The 22,505-nt window shown below is 32.0% G+C and overlaps 1 protein-coding gene across 3 annotated transcripts; it reads right to left on the bottom strand.

The window, feature by feature from the left end:
- Positions 1-803: 803 nt before the first annotated feature.
- On the bottom strand, positions 804-19,852 carry LOC111034696 (serine/arginine repetitive matrix protein 1). 3 transcript variants are annotated; one of them, XM_022316027.1, is made up of 10 exons: positions 19,529-19,852; positions 6,394-6,447; positions 4,637-4,860; positions 4,464-4,536; positions 4,221-4,380; positions 3,246-3,394; positions 2,737-3,163; positions 2,603-2,662; positions 1,964-2,468; positions 804-1,883 (listed from the first exon to the last, which is right to left on the bottom strand). In XM_022316027.1, exons 2-10 carry the CDS (start codon positions 6,434-6,436, stop codon positions 1,731-1,733), a joined length of 1,794 nt encoding a protein of 597 aa, XP_022171719.1. In that variant the 5' UTR covers positions 6,437-6,447; positions 19,529-19,852; the 3' UTR covers positions 804-1,730. The 3 variants fall into 3 exon arrangements, with proteins under 3 accessions (XP_022171719.1, XP_022171718.1, XP_022171720.1); XM_022316026.1 differs by having other exon boundaries at positions 804-1,886; positions 19,529-19,846; XM_022316028.1 differs by lacking the exon at positions 2,603-2,662 and having other exon boundaries at positions 804-1,886; positions 19,529-19,837.
- Positions 19,853-22,505: the final 2,653 nt, after the last annotated feature.

Genomic DNA, 22,505 nt, shown 5'->3' with positions numbered 1-22,505 from the left:
CTCAATATGGAAGGCAAGGGAGGGCCCTTCTGAATTTTATTGTGGGGGCATATATATCGCTTTGTCGGTCCCCTAATTTAAGCACTAATTTATAGCATATTATATATAATAAACTAATATAACACATGTTTCCACAAGTATAGGTTAAATGTTTAATATTAGTAAATTATTTACTTACTCCGTTACTATACTTTTAGACATAAAAGACAAAAAAAATTTTTATATATTCATCCCTGCCAACAATTAATTACAAGTTACGCCACTGTTAGCATACCTTTCAATACATTGACAGTTGTTAAGCCGCACTGACTTATAATTTATATATGCATTATATGGAAATTGTCCATCCCTGGTTTATAGGAACACAATACGCAATACCTAGGTATCTATTTTTGGATATAAAAAAACAAAAAAAGTAAAATCTCTTTAATTCGTATGATTATGTAATATAACAATTATTCAACATCAATAAAATTTTAACAAAATTTGACAACAGCATAAATTAATTTTTAGGTACAAAACGTGCGCGCCAAACAATTAAAACATTTATCGAAATAAAATTCAACAAAATTTGATCAAATTGTAAAAATAATATTTTACACTCTAAGTTATTACATGAATAAATAACATTCGTCTATGTATAGTTAGAAATATACAAAATTAATGCGTTTGATATATTTTGCAAAAGTATAATATATAAAATAATAATATACATTATTGTTAGGTCATGTAAATATGTATTATTAAAAACAAAAATTACCGTAAATCAAATATAATAATATGGTCATAAACATTAAACATTACAGCATGTAACTGTTGGTAGTTTGTTAGAATACTGATATGTAACTGTGATTTGGCTCTGTGTTTTATTCAACTCTGTAGTGGTTGAACGTTTTTTATATGCCTAATAATTAATAGATCCCTACAAGCCTACAAATATTACACCATTTACACCAGACCACTTGACACGGAACTACTAAACTTGTGGTCCTAGAACTTAAGTACCTTGTAAGTCATATGACGCCAATAACAGTACTTTATAAAATAATTGTATGTTATTTATCAATAGTAATACTATTTATTACATTTTTAATCAAAATAATTAAATGTAAAATTGTGAATTTTATCTTGTAGAATTTACATCTGTTATTTTTATTAGACCAATTAATAAGATAACCATGTAAATTGTATTCAATTTATACATACACACATAATTATATAAATTAATAATCGTTTGTATCTAAGAATATACATTAATAATAATCAAATACAAGTAATGAATAAGCTTACAGCAAGGTTAGTTGTATGTTAAAAGTGTTTTAAGTTTACAACATACAGGTAAATTGATATTTATAACAATTAATACATGAGTAATATTCTGATATTTATTCGGTATAAAATAAAAATGTAGTAAAATTTTAGGTATCCGAGTGATAATATATTATTAAGACAACATTTAAAATTACAATGTTGTAGTAACTAGTAAGAATAACCATCATACTGATGGTAATATTGTAATGTATATCATGTATAAATATTTCTTTTCAAAGTTGAAAATGTTTTTATTATGACCTATTTAAATAAAATAACATGTGTATTTAAGTAATTTTAAGTAATTTTACTTTTAGGATGCTAAGTTTAATAGGCCACCATAAGATTTTTCCTTTTTATTATTTATGTCTTGTAAATAATTATAAATTAGTAAAGTTATATAAATATAATGTCTTAGGTTACATGATGACACATGGCATGGCACAGCACATTGGCAAGCATACTGGCACCATTGTTGCTCCAGAACTTTGTTTTTCCTTTGATTTGCTCTTGCTTTTGTACTTGTACATTCCTTTGGCCTTAGCCTTCATTTGTCCCTGACCAAATTGACCCTGCTGTAGGACATGAATAAAAAAGTGTAGTAGATTGAGCGATAACACAATATGTTTAGATATAAAAATGGTTACTATACCTGTTGCATTACGTCTTCCTTCTTCACAAACGTTGTTGACCCAGGGGGATAAAAAACTGGCGGCCCGGCGACCGACTGAGTCACTTCAGTTTCTTTAACTTCAGTTAATTTCTCGGGACCTTTATTTTCAGGAGCTAGATTATCGGGATGTGGCTTCTTAATCGGAATAGTGTATTCTGCTGCCTTGTCGTGTTCGTATTCTTTAGACTTGGACTGGTAATCCTTGACGTTCGAGTGGTATTCTCTATTACTGTGGTAGTTTGTGTAATCTGTTCTGTCACCAAACGATGCCATCAAGTCGTCCAACCGTTTCGGTGGATTTTGGAGCCCAGGTGTGTCAGCCTCATCTCTTGGGAACGGCGAATGGCGTAGTGGCAACTGTTCTTGATGTGTAGGTTTTGTGTACCCATTTGGCTGTCCATATTTTGTGTTCTCTCTGGTCTCGCTCGAATATTTATACGAGTAAACCGTCTGACCAGGCGACGAAGTTAAGTTATTATCCACGCTATAAAAAAAAATAGTGGTGCATAATTATGCAATTTATTATATTAAAAAATGATGTGTTCACGTCACATTCCCTGAACACAACCATGAATCTCACGTACGATCACAATATTAACCTCCAAAACGCTTACTAACCTCACGGGGAAACGACGGGTTACAGGGGGCGTGGCATGAGCGACCCAGGTCACCTCTTCGCTGCGACATACACACTCATTACAATCCCCCGAAATAATAATTTATATTAAGCAAACTAAATGCATAATACTCACTTGATTCTGCTTGGATCGGATGGACTAAACTTCTGGACCGACTGAGGTGACGTTGTCCTGTTCGTATAAGTATGACTACTTGAGTAGTTTCTAGGTTCTGGTGGTTGAGGAAACGACATGGGCGATGGTGAACGATGTGGTGACGGTGAACGCGGAGATGAAGATCTATGAGGACGAGGAGACGGTGGCAAATCTCTCAACGAACGATTCCTACTATCAGTACGATACTCTTCTGAATAGTTGTACACTTTAGATTGACCTGGGTCTGTTGTAGGTGAACCGAATTTTTGATACGTCGAATAAGTTGTGGTACCCGGTATTATTTTTTTCGTAGTTTCTTTTGAATAAACCGAGGTCTGATAAGTTCCCGGAGATTGGTTTTGAAGCAACTTAGTATAACTACGCGGAGCGTCGGTCAAATCTAAATCTGTAGTATACAAATATTTATGAGTATCACACACATTGCTTATACCCACTGGGGTTTTAATATTTAGTACAAAATGTTTCACCTAAAGGTTCTCCGTTTGTTGTCGACGTTTCGTAGGTGGAAACCACTTCACTGGTCCCTGGAATTTTAGATCGGTTAAGACTTCCATATCTATGTTCTTCGTGTTTACTATATTGCTGTTTGTATGGCGTACTGCTCCTTAATGGTTCACTGTTAATAGTTCAACAAAGTTATAGCAATCAATAAACCATCACACATTTTAATGACGATATCCCCGTGGCAGATACGATAGGGCTGTCACCAATAAACACAAAATATAGCTCAAATTAAACCAAAAGACGTGAGATGTTAATGTACAAAAGCTCAAACAGTTGTTGTGCTAAAATTGGCAACCTGTTTAAAAAAGAATACGATTTGCGTTTTTGGCAACACCGGAGTTAGAGCCCTGTCGTTAGGGATACCCCCAGTGGCCAGTACAGTTATAATAGGTATACAAGTTAGGTTCTGGATTATTTTAGGTACCTATAACTCTAGTTTGATCCCGAATGGTTTTTGGTAAGTATACTATACACGCTTTTCATTGCAATTGCCCAGCTAGGAATTTAAGGCTACAATGAAAATACATTTCTGGGGCCTAAAAATGCCAATACATTGAATACATAATATTATGTATCAAAATGATATCGTATGTTTTAATACGTATTTAATAAAATATACACTTATTTTAATGATTTAATCTCACTTTCCCACCTTTATTATAGATCATTTTTATTTTTGTGTGTTTAATTATAGTAATAGAAAATACAAATTGTGATTCGATATTTAATCTAGAACATAACTTGTATATATATTATCAAAACAAATCCAGGACTGAACTAGTATAATATTTTTATTTTGTGGCCCAACTCATATGCAGCCATCCCGTAAATGCTTGATTGTAGGATATTGTTTATGAAGTTATGAGTTATGGAATATTCAAATATCCAATTAAAAAGGCATCAAGTCTAGAGTAATAAAAATAATTAAATTAACTTACATGCCGGACTCATTAGTTGTTATTTCATGTCTAGTAACTCCAGAGTTTGAAAATCCAACTCTCTGAGCATGATTCAAATCGTCTAATAGCGAATCGAGTTCAGAAATACTTTGTCTCATATTAACACCATTCGTTTCTTGTCTGGGAACCGTACCTTTGCCTATAACATAGGTACACATTATAAATATTTCGTTACACACGTAATTTAAATAGAAATATGATTAAAAAATACAATCAACGTACTTTCTGTTGATTTATTATATTGGTACGACGAAACCGTTTCATAACCTGAATTTTTTCCATTGTTGGTCTGTCGCTGAAATGTTAAATGTTATTACGTTATTAAATAAGACATATATTGATATATGACTCCATAATTTAATTATGATTGCGGTCATTAATTAATTAATTCCCACCAGCAAGTCAACCGATTGAAGATCGGGTAATCTTTCACTGAGCATTGTGGATTTGTTGGCTGGATTGAGATATTGAATTTCATATTCCTTGTTAGTCTCTGTTTGACCGTTACCAATCGTCCTTGATGTGCTTTTAGTTACTTCTCTGTACCCAGTTGACGATGTGTTACTGAGTCCATGGTTTTTACGCGGAAGAGTGGATTGCAAATCGTCCAGTAACAGTTCTAAACAATAATAAAAAATGTTCAAGTTTGAACTAATTATATACGTAATGCGTCGTTGCCTATTAAATATAACAGTGTCAAGGTGTTGTTCCCGGAATATTTAATAATCCGGATTCCGGACATAACTATTTTAAGTGAGAGGTTTATTGAAATTGCAGCACATTTATTCAATTATAATTTATAAAAGGTAGATAGGTAGGTAGGTAGGTAGGTAGGTTTAATATATTGATACCTATACGCCCTGCAGTAAGTTCATTTTGCGGCTATAATATGAATATCGTAATAAATAATCACATTCAAGTATTTTTTGGAAATGCAAGTATGGGGGCAGAAAAAAATAACGAAATTTACGAAAATACTTTATTGATATGTGGGGGTGTGGGTAGGGGGTAAACAGTGAATATACCTAACAAGAAGGTGGAGTAATTTTTTAGTGCTTACGATAGGTACCTAGGTACCATAATATTATCTAAAATCTAAATGAGACTGTGTAGTGTCGTTGGTGATTGGTGACTCCAAAAATTATTTAAATAATGAAAAATGCAATAAATAATGTAGCATAATTATTAAGTAGATACTAAGAATAGTAATATCGTGATATTATTGAATATTGATTACAACCTCGAATGGTGATAAATTAATATCCAAGTAAAGTAGATGAAAATTATTTTACATGATGTTATATTTTTTGTTTTTATAGTTGGTCGTTTAGAAAAAATAACAATTGTGAAGGTGATATTTCTTATGTAAATATGTTTGTTCAGGTTTCTATTTTTAATAGTATTAGCTACGGTCCAGACAGCCGAAATGTGTCAACGTTCAAACAAACTGTAACGTTATAAAAATAGCAGTTGGAAACGAAACACGATTTATTTTTTTTTTATATATACCTTCGCCTAGGAATTGGGAGGCTTTACAACCCAGACGTTTCCTTTATACATTAAACTGTCAAATATTTTTGATGAAGGGAACAAAATACACAAACCGTCACAATATTGTATGATTGGTGGATTTTATTGTTTACTCAAATTATTATAAAAATTAAAAAATCCATATCAAAAGTAACAAAATTGCCTTATCATAGAATGTATCAATTATTTTTGTTATGTTTATTTCATAAATATCGATTTATAGTATCCCATAAGAACATCGAACACACAGAACTGTTTCTTCCTATTTTTACTTCCTAACAGGGCCGGAATGGCCAGGCGAGAAGCAAGGTACTGAGTAATAACTCGGTGGGCCGATCATTTTGAGCCGTTCAAGTCATAAAGTACAGCTGACCGAAAATATGCCTAGAGGTAAAAATTAAACATGTACCTACGGAAACCTCGGTGAGACGAATTTTGTCCAATTGGAACCTGTTTCCTTATGTGTTTTAGATTAGGGTACTTTTATAGTTTTGTGGAATTATTATAGTACCTACTTTACAGGTGACTAATCCTATAATATTAGATAAATTGTTTGTATTCCATATAGGTACAGATAAATTCGTGACTAATCTAACTCATGCAGGTTTATATAAGTACTTACCGAGTCTCGCTTCGCCTTGATTTTGATTTGGTCTGCTATACATGGTTCTAGGTCCTGAAACATTACAATCACTAATGTTATTGAAAATCCATATCCACACGACGTACGCTATGATAAAAGACAATGATACTGACACGTGAGAATGTTTATAATTTGTATTTTAAAACAAAAAGTAGGTTGTAAATAATTTCATATACAAATATTTATGACTTATTCAGTTCAATTATGGGCCCATGGGTACCTGTAACGGCTATAATTAGTTGAACTAATATAAGTGACCTGGACATCTTTTTTTTGTTAAATTTAATACAAATATAAGCCTAGGTGCATAAATTACTATGTATATAGAATGTAGTAAATATTTAAGTCCATTTAAGTACACAAGGAAATGGACTTTGGTTTAGGAAGTAACCTACCGGACCTACATATTGAACAGGCTACCAACCAATATATATTTATTGGATATCATCATATCTAAAAACATTTTAGTATTAGTATTGTCATACACGATACCTACATAATATATTATTATGTAAAAAAAATTATAAATGAATACAAATTAACTCACAAACTATTGTTACAATAAATATTATTTATTCAATATAAACTTTTTTATATTTTGACCAAATGATGAGATAAAAGTAACACTTTTAGAGTTGCACCACATGTTCCTTACAACATTTTAATTTTTAATATTGGTCAAATAATATAATACATAGGTACACATAATGGTTTGACTGTTCGTGCCAGTTTCAGGGTTTACTATGTTTTTTTTAATGATTGGCTGTTTTATGAATATATAATATATTTTCTATAGGTACGATAAGCATGTATACATATATATGGTTAAAATATGTATGTAATTAAATATCTAAATATTGTAGATTAGCATCTCGCGTCTCGCGATCGATATCGCTATTTATAAATAATAATGCGTTGGTACAAAAAATAGACAGGTAATATATATTAATTGGTACACCATGTAAATATGGTAGGTAGGTCAACCTATAAAACTTAATGAAGGATCGGTAGATGGTAGGTCATCTTCTAAACAAATGCCGAAAGATAAAACCTTGAAATTGTATTCAATCTAAAAATATAATATTAGCTACCTATTATAAGTTATAAGTTGATAACATTTAAAAAAAATAACGAGTCAGATAAATAAAAGGTTTGATAAATCATGTTTATGGTATACGTATGTAAACGGCGATACATCCAATGTAGGACACTCAAAATTATTTTAAAAAACCCTTGAACAATTTTTTGACATAAATTTAACTCCTTACAAAACAACATTTTTTTTTAATTCTTAATTTTTTTAAATTTTTTAAGCTTTTGAATGAAAAAATAAATAATATGACAATAAAGCATAATATGTCATAAATACTACGACATTATTACCAACAAATTAGTTCAATATCATAATATTCTCCTTGACTACGTGAGTAACTATAGTCTATAAGACTTTAGATGGACTGGACTAATCTCTAATTTCGTTAAATAAAAACAAAAATCCGTGATTTAAGATTTTTTATCTCAATCAACTTCTGAGTAAGTTTATCCAATTAAATTATAAATGTAAAAAAAAATAATAACATATGTAACAAATTATGTCAAAATATTTAACTAATACTTAATTTTTTTAAATAAATAAATTAAAACAGGATCTATACAGCTAAATTTTATTGGTTTCTTCAATGGAATTTGTATATGTTCTTATGATATCACCAGTCGGCACTCAATTTAGCACAATTGATATTTGAGGGTAGAAACTAGACTCCACAACGTTCATTGTAAATTAATGAAATTGAAAATTTGATTTGAAGTTTTTTAGATTGTTTATAATATTTGGAAAAGCAATTGAAAAATCATGAAAACAATTTATATATTTAGATTTAGATTTATAATAGCGTCACACCTACCTATAGACTGATGATCATTGATTTTAGTTATTCTTTTTAGCAATTTATTCAGAAAATTATAACCTTACAGCATTTAAATGTTCACCTATCATAATATTATTATATAAAAAAAATCTACATTTGATTTAAATTATAGACTTGGAAAGAAGACAAAAACTTGACAAATTTTGGCATAGTTATTGTTCTACAATTTACAATTTTATTACCAAGATCCTTAAGTGTAGTGATAAAAATGTTGTTCTAACTTCTCACTATTACTGAAATATATCAAATGTATTGTATAACATTTTATTCATATTTTAAGAAAACTTCATATGTTTGTTGATTATTGTTTTTAAATAAAAATGTATAAATAATACACTACACACAATACACCACTACCTCGTCTCTTTTAAATGGTTTGGTTTGTTCTGTAATCTATTTGAATATTTTATTTCTTATTGTTGTAGTACCTATATATAACTAGGAAGTTTTCTGATGAATGAAGAACTGGCCTTGAGCCAACCTTATTATTTTGTAATAATATGTGTTAATAGATAAATAGATCAACGACTCGTCATAACATCTGCATTCTGCAATAGTGGGACAAGTAAATTATCCTCACAATTGCAATTATTTTTAATTTGTATTAACTTACATTGATATCCGATATTCCGCTATGACATATTATTATCATACACATTTTGTTATCCATCAAAAATGTACATACCTACCTAATTTTAGACTTTAGTTGTTTATAATTTATAAAATATGCATACAATACTTAATTTATAATGGGTACCTTGTAACTTAAATACCTCTATAATATTGTCATTGATGTGCAGACTATCATAAACCATAAAGTGTTTAGACATTCTAAAACGACTGACCTTTTTGCCTAATATGATCAAAAATGTGAAGAAAAAAACAAATACATTGATACCTTCACCGCGTTTATGGTATTGTGGGTTCGAATATCCTTCATACTTAATATTTTGGACGTAATCCAATATGAATCTATTCTGCATTTGTAGCCTACAGGAGCGCATGCAGTCTTTATTTATTCTGTTCTTTTTGTTTTCGTTGTTTGAAATATATTTTTACACATAATAAGTGGGAAATTGTTGTCGAAGGGTGTGTTCTCCTAATATAGTAAATATATTATAGACATTAATGGTCCATTAAACAAATAAGATGAATCATGAATGTAGTATATAGGTATAGTAGTTCTAAATTATGTAAATGGCTATTGTTTAAAAATGACTCGACGAAAACATTGTGCAGAGCAGACCAGCAGTGAGCTGGTGTATAGGCATACCACATACCTACCTACCTATCCACCAACTATTATATAGCTACCTATCTCGAGTAAAATACGACAACGATGACGACGTTGTAGGTATATGTATAATGTATATCGAGGCAACTATGATAATATATTATACCTAAATACAGTGTTTGGCATTGATGACGCTTTATGAAATTCCATCGCTCAATAAGAGAATAACAATTATGTAGGTACCTACACCAATGTTGACTTTTCTGTTTGGCATGAACGTATAAAAAAAACTATTTTTTTTTTGCGTGTCAATAATTGCGACCAACGTTTACGGGACTTTTGTTGGACATGTGGACAGTTCCTATGCTAAAGTGACCACCTTAAAAGCGGATTAGCACCCCAGCAATTTGATACCCATGGCTACTGCGGCCTTTCTTATTGCCATTTAACACGGCATCGCTGAATTATAAATAATTACCATGACGTATAGTCCGCAAAAACGATCAGACATCACTAAATCACTATATTTATGCAGCGCAACCAACCATTAATAACGATAATTGTTCATCAAATTTTGGGCTTTTGCAATCGCGTCTTTTCGCGTGCAGAAATCACTAATCGGCGTTCGTGCCGATGTACCACATAACCACTGAGATGATGATGATAAATCGTTCAACGTCGTCATGCTAAACAATTATTAATAATAATCTTTAATGATTATAATTATTATATAGGTGCTAAATTATGTATTGCATTATTATAAGCAACAAAAGCGTGACTACAGTTTTAAACATACATATAGGCGTGCCAGCTGGTATGCCTGTGCACCTCCCGGCGTTTTGTAATTGGGTCCCTTAAAAGTTGGGCCTGTTTTTATTTGTTGTTACCAAATAAAATGGATTTTTTTCTAAAATAATATGTGAATAAATAAAATTAACAATACAGTGTTATTACATAATGTAACATTAACGTATAGTTACAACACTTTACATTTCAAAATTTTCGTGTATAAGAAGTAAGAAACATCGTTTATATTATATTGTAGAACTATCATGATCTAGTACCGTTTAGAATCTTTAATTCTGCTATTTACAGAACAATAATTCAGAACAACAAATGTTGGTTTAGATTTACCTAAAAATTAACGTAGGTAAAATAGGCTCTGTCGTTATGCATTTGTATAGGCAGTATTATTGTTATTGTTATTATTGTTATTATTATTATTATTATTATTATTATTATTATTATTATTATTATTATTATTATTATTATTATTATAACCAATAAACACTGTAGGTATCATAATAATATTATGCAGATTCGTACATATTATAACAAATAACAATTTATTTACGTTATACTTGTCTTATTAGGAGAAGGCCCCACTAAAAAAGGGGGGGCCAAAAATACAGATACTGTCTGCAGAAATGTAGCTCCAGGCACGCCTGTTGCAGGCTGTAAACGTATACAAATATACAACAAATACTCAGGTACCCACACATCCCTACACATACCTAACTATCATTATATTTAGCAAGCGGCATGTATGAAAAATGTGGGACAATCTCATCGTCTCTTGGAGAGTGGAAGAAGAATAAAACATGAAAATAATAAATAAATGTACGAAGCTAACGTCGTCGCGCGAACGCGTTCTGATGCCGATATGGAGTTGCCTCCGTTTTTTTCCATTGGAAAGGACACACGGCACGCACGTACTACGCACACTTTTATTATTATTATTATTGTATATCATATACGTGTGTGACCGATACCAAATAAGGAGAAGAGTGGCCGCCGCCGAGGCGTCAATGACGTAAGACCGAAAACGGGCCTGTCCCGCCGGGGGAGTGTCGCCGTCGTCGGGCCGTTCATCGTCGTTACACTGTGTGCTGCTGTTGCTGCTATACGCACGACTCTGCGTGACCTTGAGAACAGTGCGCCCGCGCGTGTTTTTGCTCGGCAACGACGACGCGACGACCGGCTTTGGCGGCGTTGTTTTGACCTTGTCGCCGAAACATATTTTGTACTACCCGCGCCTGTTTTTTCCCATTTTTTTTTTGCGTCTTTTCCGCCTCCTCGCTGTTTTTTTTTTACTTCCAAGTTCCAATCCTCTACGCGCTCCTTTATTTGTTTCCACACATGTTTAACGCGTACCTAAGTATTGTTGTTGTGCTGTTTATCATGTCACAATTATGATACGAAATTGCCAATAACATAATAATATTATAGAGAAAAAAAAATTTGACATGTCGTCAAAAAATAGAAAAATCATTAGAAATTAAAACTCCATTGGGACCAGGGAGTCGACCAAAACAAGGTCAGAAGAGTGAAAGACACGAAAAACAGTACAGGTAATGTTATATGAATACAAAATAGATATTTTATGCTCAACAATTGTTTAAATAAAAATGCATATTTTATGACTATAAAAATTTAAAATACAAACCCATCAACATTTAATATGCATTGTAGACGGAAATTCGAAAATATTATTAATTTTGATTTGAAGCTGAATTTGATTTATTTGAATTCAATGATCATAAAAGTATAAATAGGTACGGGTATTTAACTTGTTGGCCCGTTTCGATTTTATTAGTTACTTGGAATTTCAAATGCAAGATTAGATACATTATAACTGTTTTCGTTGATAGTAGAATATAATATTATCGAATATAAGATTCCACTCGAGTCTAGAAATTTAAAATCATAAAAATGGTATTAAAAATTTAAAAATTCCCTTGAAAACCAAATAATGTACCTGCAAAATACATGCAAAATATCCATTAACAAGACAATAGACCATCGCTAGAACCTATAAATCGCTAATCTAAGAAAATTATTCACAGTATCCACTATCCCTTGATTACTTATATACAAAATATGGGTACATCGTACCTATAATATTAAAATATTTGTTTTATTACAGAACTATATAGATTAAATTCAACAAGAATCTGAATGCACCTTTGGATATTTGCTAATTATTGTTTTTTTAATAATCTCTGCTATACTACATTGAAAGTACTTCCTTGTTTTTCTATAATAAATTTTCCAGTGTATTTTATTAGTTTAAGATGTGAATTAAGATTTGTTTAGATTCTGGTACATATACATAAGGAATAAGGTTCAATCATTGAAGTATTTGAATAATATGTTTAATACTAGCTGCTTAGATATAAGTCCTATGTGGCTATGTATAGTATGGACTACGGTGTATGCTGAACCGTGGATAATTACTAGTATCTGCAGCTATTCGAGGGGAAAGGACTTTTTATATTGTCTCGACGTTTGCTATTTACACGAGCAATATAATATCGAAACCTTTGAAATGACACTGTCGCTACACGCAGCTTACATGCTGCCGTCATCCCGTCTCCTCTCGTCCGCAACGACAAGCGTGACATGTGATCGGGTGATCCTAGTACCTAACCTATATAGTATATAATATAAAAACTATGTACAAGCACATCTCGTTATAGTTATTGTTACCACGGTCATAACTCATAAACATTTAACATCCGCGAATCGTACGTCAAACGGTACATATATTATATGTATATTTCGTATTATACATAAACACGGGGTGTGTCTAGAAACTTAATATACTTGTCCCAAACAAAATATATTCTAAACATCCTGTATATAATTATACTATATTATTTTGTTATATTATTATTGTGACGAGTTTGTAATGGTTTATTTAACAAAAACAAAACGCTTTCTCGTGGATGACGGCAGTAAGTTGCAGAGGAGGTCTCGTGTACCACGCGCTCCCCACGATGTATAATTTGCTGATGGCGACGGGACCGAGACGCCGAGTGAGTAGTCGAGTAGAAATCGACGTACTTAAAACTGTTTACGGCTTGTCTTTCATAACAAACCCCATCCCAGCATTCCACCTCCGCCTCTTCTTCCTCATCGTCGGCCTGTATAATATATTGTACATCGTCGGCCTGTATAATATATTGTACGTCGCGACCTTTCTCATCGAGCGTTTTATAATATCTTTTTGGTCCAATCGACCACGTTCGTCGATGTTGGGTGTATTTTCTTTTCTTTATGACCAAGTATACGTACCACATTCTCACGAGTTTAGCGTTTTTATTATTGTTATAATTATTATTACACTGTCCTCGTTGATTAAAATTTAAAACAGTGTATATTAGATACCGCAGCACAGCAGTCTCGCTGTTTTAGGTGCCACGCGCGTTTAACGACGAGTCTCGCGCCTCGGCCTTCCATGTTGTCGTTAATCAGTAATCACACGGCAACACGCCATATTGATTTAACTTTTATTTTACTGTTTTCGTCAACCACACAGAATACATACGTACCCCAGTTCCGACCGTATCGAATGAGCGATGATTACGTGCATATAGGAGCGTAAAAGTCTCGCATAAACGCTTAGCGAAACTAGTAAAATTTACCGCTTCCTTCGAAACATGAATTATTATAATAAGATAACTTAATGTTCCGTATAAAAAACACATAATAAAAACGTTTAACAACGCGAAGTTGAAATAATAACCATTCAATACTACTATTAAAGTGTGACGCCCAACTATCGAAAAATCCTTCCTTGAAACTGTATCCATTGACAATATAATATATATTATTATTGAATATTGATGTATGTACCTCCTATAGGAAAATGGACCTCTTTTACAGCTTTATTTACTTATCATAAACTTGTCAGTTATCATATTATGTTTACAACGTTGATTTCAATGCTAACAATAACACAAAACAGATGATTTCTTATAAATGGTTTCATTAGTTCATTTTCTTTACGAAGCTAATAATTTATTATATTTTATATTCAAAATATACTATGCTATATTGCTGTCTACTGAAAAATTATTATAAAAAATAATAAATATACGTAATGATATAATAATGTGCAATGACATCGATTGTATTTAATTTGAATAATGCATACCTATGTAGTATATTATTATGTTACAAATACAACAACAAAAAGCATTCATGTATAATGTATATTAATAATAAAATGGATAAAATGAGTAGTAGACAAAATTCTTTATACTAGGAATACTTACAACATATGTTGTCGATAAGTATGAGTATGATATGATTAAGGTAGGTACTAAATTAAATGCAAATAATTAAAATACTTATTTGGTATGGACCACATATTACAGAACTCCGACCTACAAGGTTACAACAGTATTCAACACTTAAAAATGACCTTTATAACGCCTAAATATCGGTTGTGTCCAAAATATAAATTTTGGAAATATTGAATCCGGAATCGCATACCTAATATGTGAGCATATCCCGAACGGCGAACAGTGGACACCTCCTACATACAATTAATAATGTACAAAAAGCTATTTATCGTAAACACTACGATGAGGTAAATTATTATGCAAAACGGAAGTACTCTATTAACATGTTAAACCGCATATTCTACTAGGAAATTTATAGTTTATACATCGGGACAAAATTACAACAGTCAAATATTAGACAAATTTCGATTAGCTAAGTACCCGGTTTAATCCTGTACGTACAGACATTTAGTCTACTGAAGACAGACGGTGTAAAATTGTATAGACGTGCAGCATAGTAAAAACGTTTGATTATAATATTATGATTTATGTTTTTGTGTTGTGTAATAATAATTATTATACCACGTGTATTGCGAGGATAGATATTCTAAAAATCTACAGGAAACTGAATGGAGTTGGTTTCTTCAAACTAAAGGAATGAGTAAAAAAAAATATTAAGAAAAGTGAAATATAATGATTAAGCGAATTTCGACCTTATTATTCAGGATATATATAAAGATTCTTTGTGCTTGTGAGTTGTGATTTATATTTGTCTATAAATCCGACAGCAGTGTAAGTTATATTGTACAACACACCGCAGCTGTCATGTATACGCAACGAAACCACAAATTGATTATCTTAAGCACGCGCATGATAAATTTAGTATATGCGACTGTTATAAGAGTATTAAGTATATACTTGTATACAGCACACACGTAAAACCAAATATCTCAGATACCGAGATATGAATACAGGGTGATTCACCAACCATGCTCGCCCCCATTTTTTCTTTAAATTTCATGTATTTAAATTCTGGTTTTTGGAGTTTTTAAACATACTCAAGGATAATTTATCAAATTCTTGAATTTTCTTGTTCAACTTAACACTTGTCCTGTGGCAATATAAACTTTTGTTTTTCAAAGTCAAACCCCTCTTTTTTACTGTAAATTATTGAGTGGATAATTTTTTTGAAAATGTTTTATGTATAGATATATAAATGTGTATATATACATTTATGTATGTATATTCACCTCCATCAAAATTCGAATGAGTGGTTTTTTAGTAATTAAAATGTTTGCACTAAAGATAATTTACAGTCCTTAAAAATGGTTTTACAAACATATAAGAGAGACGTACTTAATATTGGAACTAGTTTTCATTATACATGGGCCATTTTTACAAATTAAGAATGTTGATGGATTAATATTAATCATTTACATTTTCAAATCATCATAGCCGATAGCCCCCAGTCAAAAAGGAGGATTCTCTTTGAAAAAACAGAATTTTCTATGCCACAGGACACTCCTTAAGTAGAAAAAAAATCTCAAGAATTTGAAAAAATATATAGTCTTGAAGAATATTTAAAAATTCCAAAAATCAGTTTTTGAATAACTGCATCATTGAATAAGAAAAGGGCGTGCGCATACTTCGTGACTACTCTGTTTATTACTCTGTTCATGATTAGCGACCATTGTATTATTATGACTATATGTATGATTAATATGAATTAAATAATACATGAAATACTATGAATTTACACCAGATTCGTAAGAGAAACACAGTATTGGTGGTTTAACAATATTTTAATAAGTCGGTATAATATATTTTAGTATAATATACACCGCGCATATATAGAATAATTGACTATGGATATTAAATTAAAAACACATTTATTAGGTCAACAAAGGATTAGTAATCATAGTCAATAGTGACAACTAACAACAGACAACATACAGCACTACAACAGTATGTCAGTACACATATTATTACGAGTAATGAGCATACTGCGGATTTAATAATACATTGAAGGGGTGTTAGTATAAAATTATGTAATGACGTGTTGCAATTAGTAAATGTATTCAATCTACAGAAGAAATCAGATAAATTAACAAAAAACTCCTACGTGGTTATAGGTACTGCATCAGCTCAGTTTTTAATAATTACTGCGTTGAACGTGGGTAGGTAGAAGATAATATGATGTTTCTATTTTTTTTCTTTGAATTGAGCTATCTCACCAACTTTCATATGGAAAGTAAAGTAAATTTTAAGTATAAAGTAAATTGAATTTAAATTTGAACGATTTTCGCTTAATATGTATACTATTATTTATTAATTATAAATTCACAAAAATAATTTCGAAAATATAAACTAAAACAAAACAAAGAATGCTTTCTAATGCTATCCGTGTTTATCATAAATATTGGATCGAATAATAAAAGTAAATTAAAAGGTTTGTATATTATATTATGTTTATTATATTTTATATTTCTCCACGGCGGAAGTGACCACATGTATAGATTTATTCTGTGTATAGAGGTGTGGAAACCGCGGGAGAGAGATTTTCTAAAACCATGTAATGAAGTAACACCCACGCCCATTAAATGCAGTTTGGCATAGTTTCTATGTCCAATTGGTTTAATCGTTGGAAAACTATATAGGAGCGTACTGAGTATTATTTTTTTTTACGAGTTCATTGAAGGAAGCAATAAAAAAAAAAATATATAAAATGCTATTCCTAGTGTTGGCGCTTTTCCACGGACTGCTGAGTCAGCAGTGGTTAAATTTGGATTCGAAAAAGTGGAAGACTGCAGTAAGATGGCAAAAAAACGGCACAGAAAGGCCGAATATTTATCATTCGTCTTTATTATTATAACAGTGTGGGATAAGAACGGACGCCTTCGTACCTATTTAGTTTTTTAAGATGCGTGGCGCCCATTTCGAAAGTGCAGCACATCAACTATACTTTAAAGACCGGGCCAAGGCGTTAAGATTTTATCGAAATTGGCTCTGTATTATTTTCTAAATTAGTATTATATATTTGTAAGTCAATATAGTATATAAATATTATATTATTTTTATAACTTGAAACTAAATTTGATTTTGATGGTGATTGTTTATTTGTGCTAGTGAGTGTGTATTTATTAGAAATGTACCCACGCATCATTTCGATAAAGTATGGTAGTTGTAAATAACATCACTGCGTCATTTAGTTAATAATTTTCATACGTTTTCCGAAGTTATTATCCATTTATCCATATTGTATAAATATTATGATTTATGTATGTTGAATAATAAGAATTGCTAATTTCGTGCATATCATTTATTATGTATTATAATGGATGCATTTTCGATTATAGTATAAAGATTAAGATAAAGTTCGATTGAGTTCATTGAATTATTATTTCACTATCTGCTGTAGTAGGTCGCTAATATGTCTTAACCTTTTTTCAATTTATTTCAATATTTTGATGTTATACATAATAATATATTGGTTGTATATTCTTATGTCAAAGTAATCGTATTCATTTTTGTGTAATATTCCAACTATCAAAAACAAAAATAATTTCAAAACTGAACAAATCGAATAACTCAGTATCCCTGTATACCTGTCAATAATGTTTCTAATTGTAATATTAAATATTTATGAGAAAAAGTGACTTAAGAAGCAACCCAATTTTAAAATGTTTCACTCTCTATCTCTCTCTCTCTCTCTCTCTCTCATCTTTTTCAACTTTAATCCTGTGTTAGTGGTGTCACAAAAATACCTGTTTAAATGATCGAGCTCTTTTTATTTTTACATGGGTATAATTAATATTACGAAGTTAAATCTACAACCTTGAGCTACTATGTATTATATATGCAGCTATTATTGCATATTTTCTAATAATGAGGTAAGTATCTATTTATTTATTATTTTTAATCGTAATATATATTTTACGTAGGGGTTTTCAATCGGTATACAAACATTACAAACTCTACGTAAAATATATGGCACCGATTTAAAATTCCATTTTGGGAAGAGGCGATAGATGGTTACGCCTGTACGTTTTACAGTATAGCTGGTTTACTTAAAAGATTATAGAAAGTCAAATATCATAATAGTTATTCATAAATCATAACTATTTGCACTCATCACTCCTATCATAATATTATGATAAATCTCGCAAGTTGGGAAGCTCGTGAAGGACAAGCATTTTAGTAAATATCAAAATATGTTTGCCATAAACTCATATACAAGTACCTATACTACAGACTCTGGGATGTACCTATTGTTTTATTACCTTATTAGTATTCAATTTTTGAGTCAGCTATATTAATTAGTGCACGAAATTTCAAGCAATGTCTAGTTACATCTTACATGGACTGGTGGCTATATAATAAGTCATAGCCGATATAGGTACAGACAATAATTCCAAACCATTTCAACAATAAAAAATGACTTTACAGGAAAAACGATAATCTCGCCTCGTAGAATAATCTAATTGAACAGGTTAATTATTAATTATTATCAATTGAAAGAGAAAAACTTTATTCAGGAAACATAAATAGACATAAATAGCATAAATGGACTCCAAATTTTAAATAACCTTTCAAAAACGCCAGAAAAATAATTGACAAAATAATAAAAATTTGAGCTACAATATAAAGATGCGTTTATTAAAACTTCTTAAAATAGAGTTTTTAAGACCTGGGTCCAATCTGTCTTTCACAAAGTCTTTATCATTAGAATAAATAAAAATAATAGTTTAAATCTATGATGATTATTATTCATTTTTTATTTCACGAGGAGTAAGATGAGTTTTTTTCGTTTTCTCAGTAAACTATAAAAACGCATCGGCTCTGACACCATAAATAATTAATGGTTGTAAGAAAAATAAAAATACCTTGTCTGATGCGGTGTCATGTACGATATGAGAGCAGCAGCAGTGACGCTGGCACACTGTCTTCGGAGCGGCGGGTGTTTTATTTTTTTCGGAAACTCACTGCTCCCGGACACCTGCAGTATATTGTCACGCGCGATGTGAGTTTTTGGAGAATTGTTGTTGTTGTAAATCGAATGCGATACACGCGCGTATTGTATTGTTGCACCGAGAGAATGCGGTCGCGACGGCGTCGAGCGGAAAACTGTTGCGACTTGCGGCCGACACGCGTTGCAGCGGGAGGAGCGGTCTCGTGCGTGCGACGGGCGCCAACGGTGGGACAGCTTTTTACAGACCGAGTGCGCGCGTGCGGTACAGATGGTGGTGGCTGTCTCGTACCGGCGATGGTGCGGCCGTCGAGAGCTTCGCGGATTCGGTTCCTGTGCGTAGGCGATACGAGTGCGTGACGTGGGCGTGGAATCTTGGTTCAACTCCTTTGCCTGATGGTTCCGGCGGCGACGGGAGAAACGTCGCGAAATCTGTCACTAGTTTGCTACCACCGCCACCGAAAAGAGCGGGGGTATTATTAATTATTATAGTTATTACTTACATGTAGATATTTGCAATTTGTATTTTGTTGGCATGTGTGGGCGCTCACATTCTCACAAGATGTAAACAACCACCGCCCGTTGTTCTTCAAATATAATATTATAATTATAGTACTGTCGATTTCCCGAATACATTAATATAACGCCACTAACGGGGTTCATAAAGGTTGTTTACATGCACCGTGTCAGTGCATATAGTGCATACGGCGTTGGTACACATTTAAAATGGTGTGATTGTAGGCTGGCAAGTTCCTCAATTGCCCCCCTGACATTTTTGAAGGAGTGAAGGACTCAGTGGCGGATCTAACACCCGGGCAACCTGGACATGTCCAACCGGGCCCCAGCCGTGTGGGCCCCCATGTCGAAAATAATAGGGTTAACGTTATATAAATAAATGGGTATTAAAATTAAATATAGTTGTGCTATACTCTGTTCGGCGAGAGAACACGCCGGTTTCGCGACGACGATAGGCGACCGACGCCGATGCTAGTTTCGATGCCGGTGCCGATCACAAGGCCGTAGGCGAGGGGGGTCAGAGGTCAGGGTTCAACCCCCCCCCAAAATTTTTTTTTGAAATAAGATTTAATTATTTTTTAAATAAAGATTAGTTGAATTTATATAATATTTTTATCTTTTCATATTTTATTATATAATATAACATATTTATACTCAAGCCCCCCCCCCCTAAATATTTTTCTGGCTACGGCCATGGCCGGTAACGTCCCTGTCGCCTGGCGACGACACTCGATTACTCGCCGAACAGAGTATACGATAAAATTAATTATATTATTAAAAGTTACTATATAATACGGAGTATCATGATTCATGATATTATAGCAGTGAGCTGAAAATACCAAAACTGGTAATTCTCATCGTCGTCGGACGTCGACGACTATCGAGTATTGACCCATGTAATTGCTTTTATTTTTGCCATTTAGGCAACTATCATAGGCAACCTATATTTCTTTTATATCATAGAAGTCTGAAGAACACGTCGGGGATTGGTGGTAGACAGTTTTTAAGGAGTTCGAAATAGGCAATTCGCAAATTGCTTTCATGCGGGTCTTGTAAATGTGTGAGTAGTAAGTAGTAAGTACTAAGTGATGATTAGTGTAATAGTGTGTTACGCACATGTATAAGTCATCTACTCGGTGTTGCGCTAGTGAACGATTAACAATTATACTCGTTTGTAATTTGTATGCACTTTTTGTCCATCCTACCGATCGACCTAATAAAGCTTTTAATAAACCAAATATTAAATGTTTTCTAAAAGCTAAACGTATGGAATGAGCCGGTCATGTGCGGCGAGCTGAGGGAAGCATAATTCAAAAAATACTGATTAATAACCTTACCAACAAGCGTCCCAGGGGAAGACCTCGTCAACGTTGGCAGGATAGATTAAATGCTGATATAAGAATGGTGGACGAAGCAGCAAGTTTCGAGACTGCCATTGATCATGACAAGTGAAGAGGTTTAGTAGAAGCTGCAAAAGGCCTTAATGGCCCAGAAAGCAAAAAAAAAAATTAAATATAGAATATTATCAATTTATAAGTATTATTATTAGGTTTATATTATTATTTTAACTGATGATATAATATATTCTATTCTCTATTGTAGATATTATATCTTCTGTACATTATGCTGAATATTTAGTTCTTTTGTTATTATATTTCATATAGGTACCTATATACACCATCCATATAATATTTTTACATAATAATTGGTACATGATTCCAAAAGATTAGTTTATTTTAATAATCTATACAATAAAACATAAAATATATTATGTTGACATGCGGATTATTGACATTTGAACATACAATTTAAATGTAAATCTACATTACGACCCGTATAAAAGTCGGCCTTCGGGCGAAGGTTGGCGTACTCTGGTGTTAAATTCTGAACTACCAAACTGCCGCGATTCTTTGAGTCAATATTGTACCATTGAAAGATACGGTAGCGGTGGGAGATCAGCAGTTTTCCGAAAAATGATAAGGAGCTGACGACTGATAACAGTTCGAAAATCAAAAAGCGTTGCCAACCATTACATACAAAAGTCGGTATACATTTAAAATAGACATATAGTAATATTTATATTAAGTTAAATGTTATTAAGAACATTTTCTGTACTTTTCCGGATTACACTTGTTGAATAATTTTAATTTTAATAATTTTAATTTTGAACCATGTCTCTAGAACAAGCCATTTCTGTGGAATGTGGTATGTATTTAACAACTTTTTTTGATTGCTGAAATCCAAAAAAAAATTTTGTTATTTTTCTTTATAAAATAATTTATTCAAGTAGAGTAAAGTAGGTATATACACTGCACAATAGATATTACGATTAAAGTTCATTAAAATTGTTTTTTATAATTTAGGAAATTAGAAAAACG

The sequence above is a fragment of the Myzus persicae genome, unplaced genomic scaffold (genome assembly GCF_001856785.1).
Source record: "Myzus persicae strain clone G006 unplaced genomic scaffold, MPER_G0061.0, whole genome shotgun sequence".
Lineage (NCBI taxonomy): Eukaryota > Metazoa > Arthropoda > Insecta > Hemiptera > Aphididae > Myzus > Myzus persicae.
This window is presented reverse-complemented; position numbering and strand designations above follow the sequence as displayed.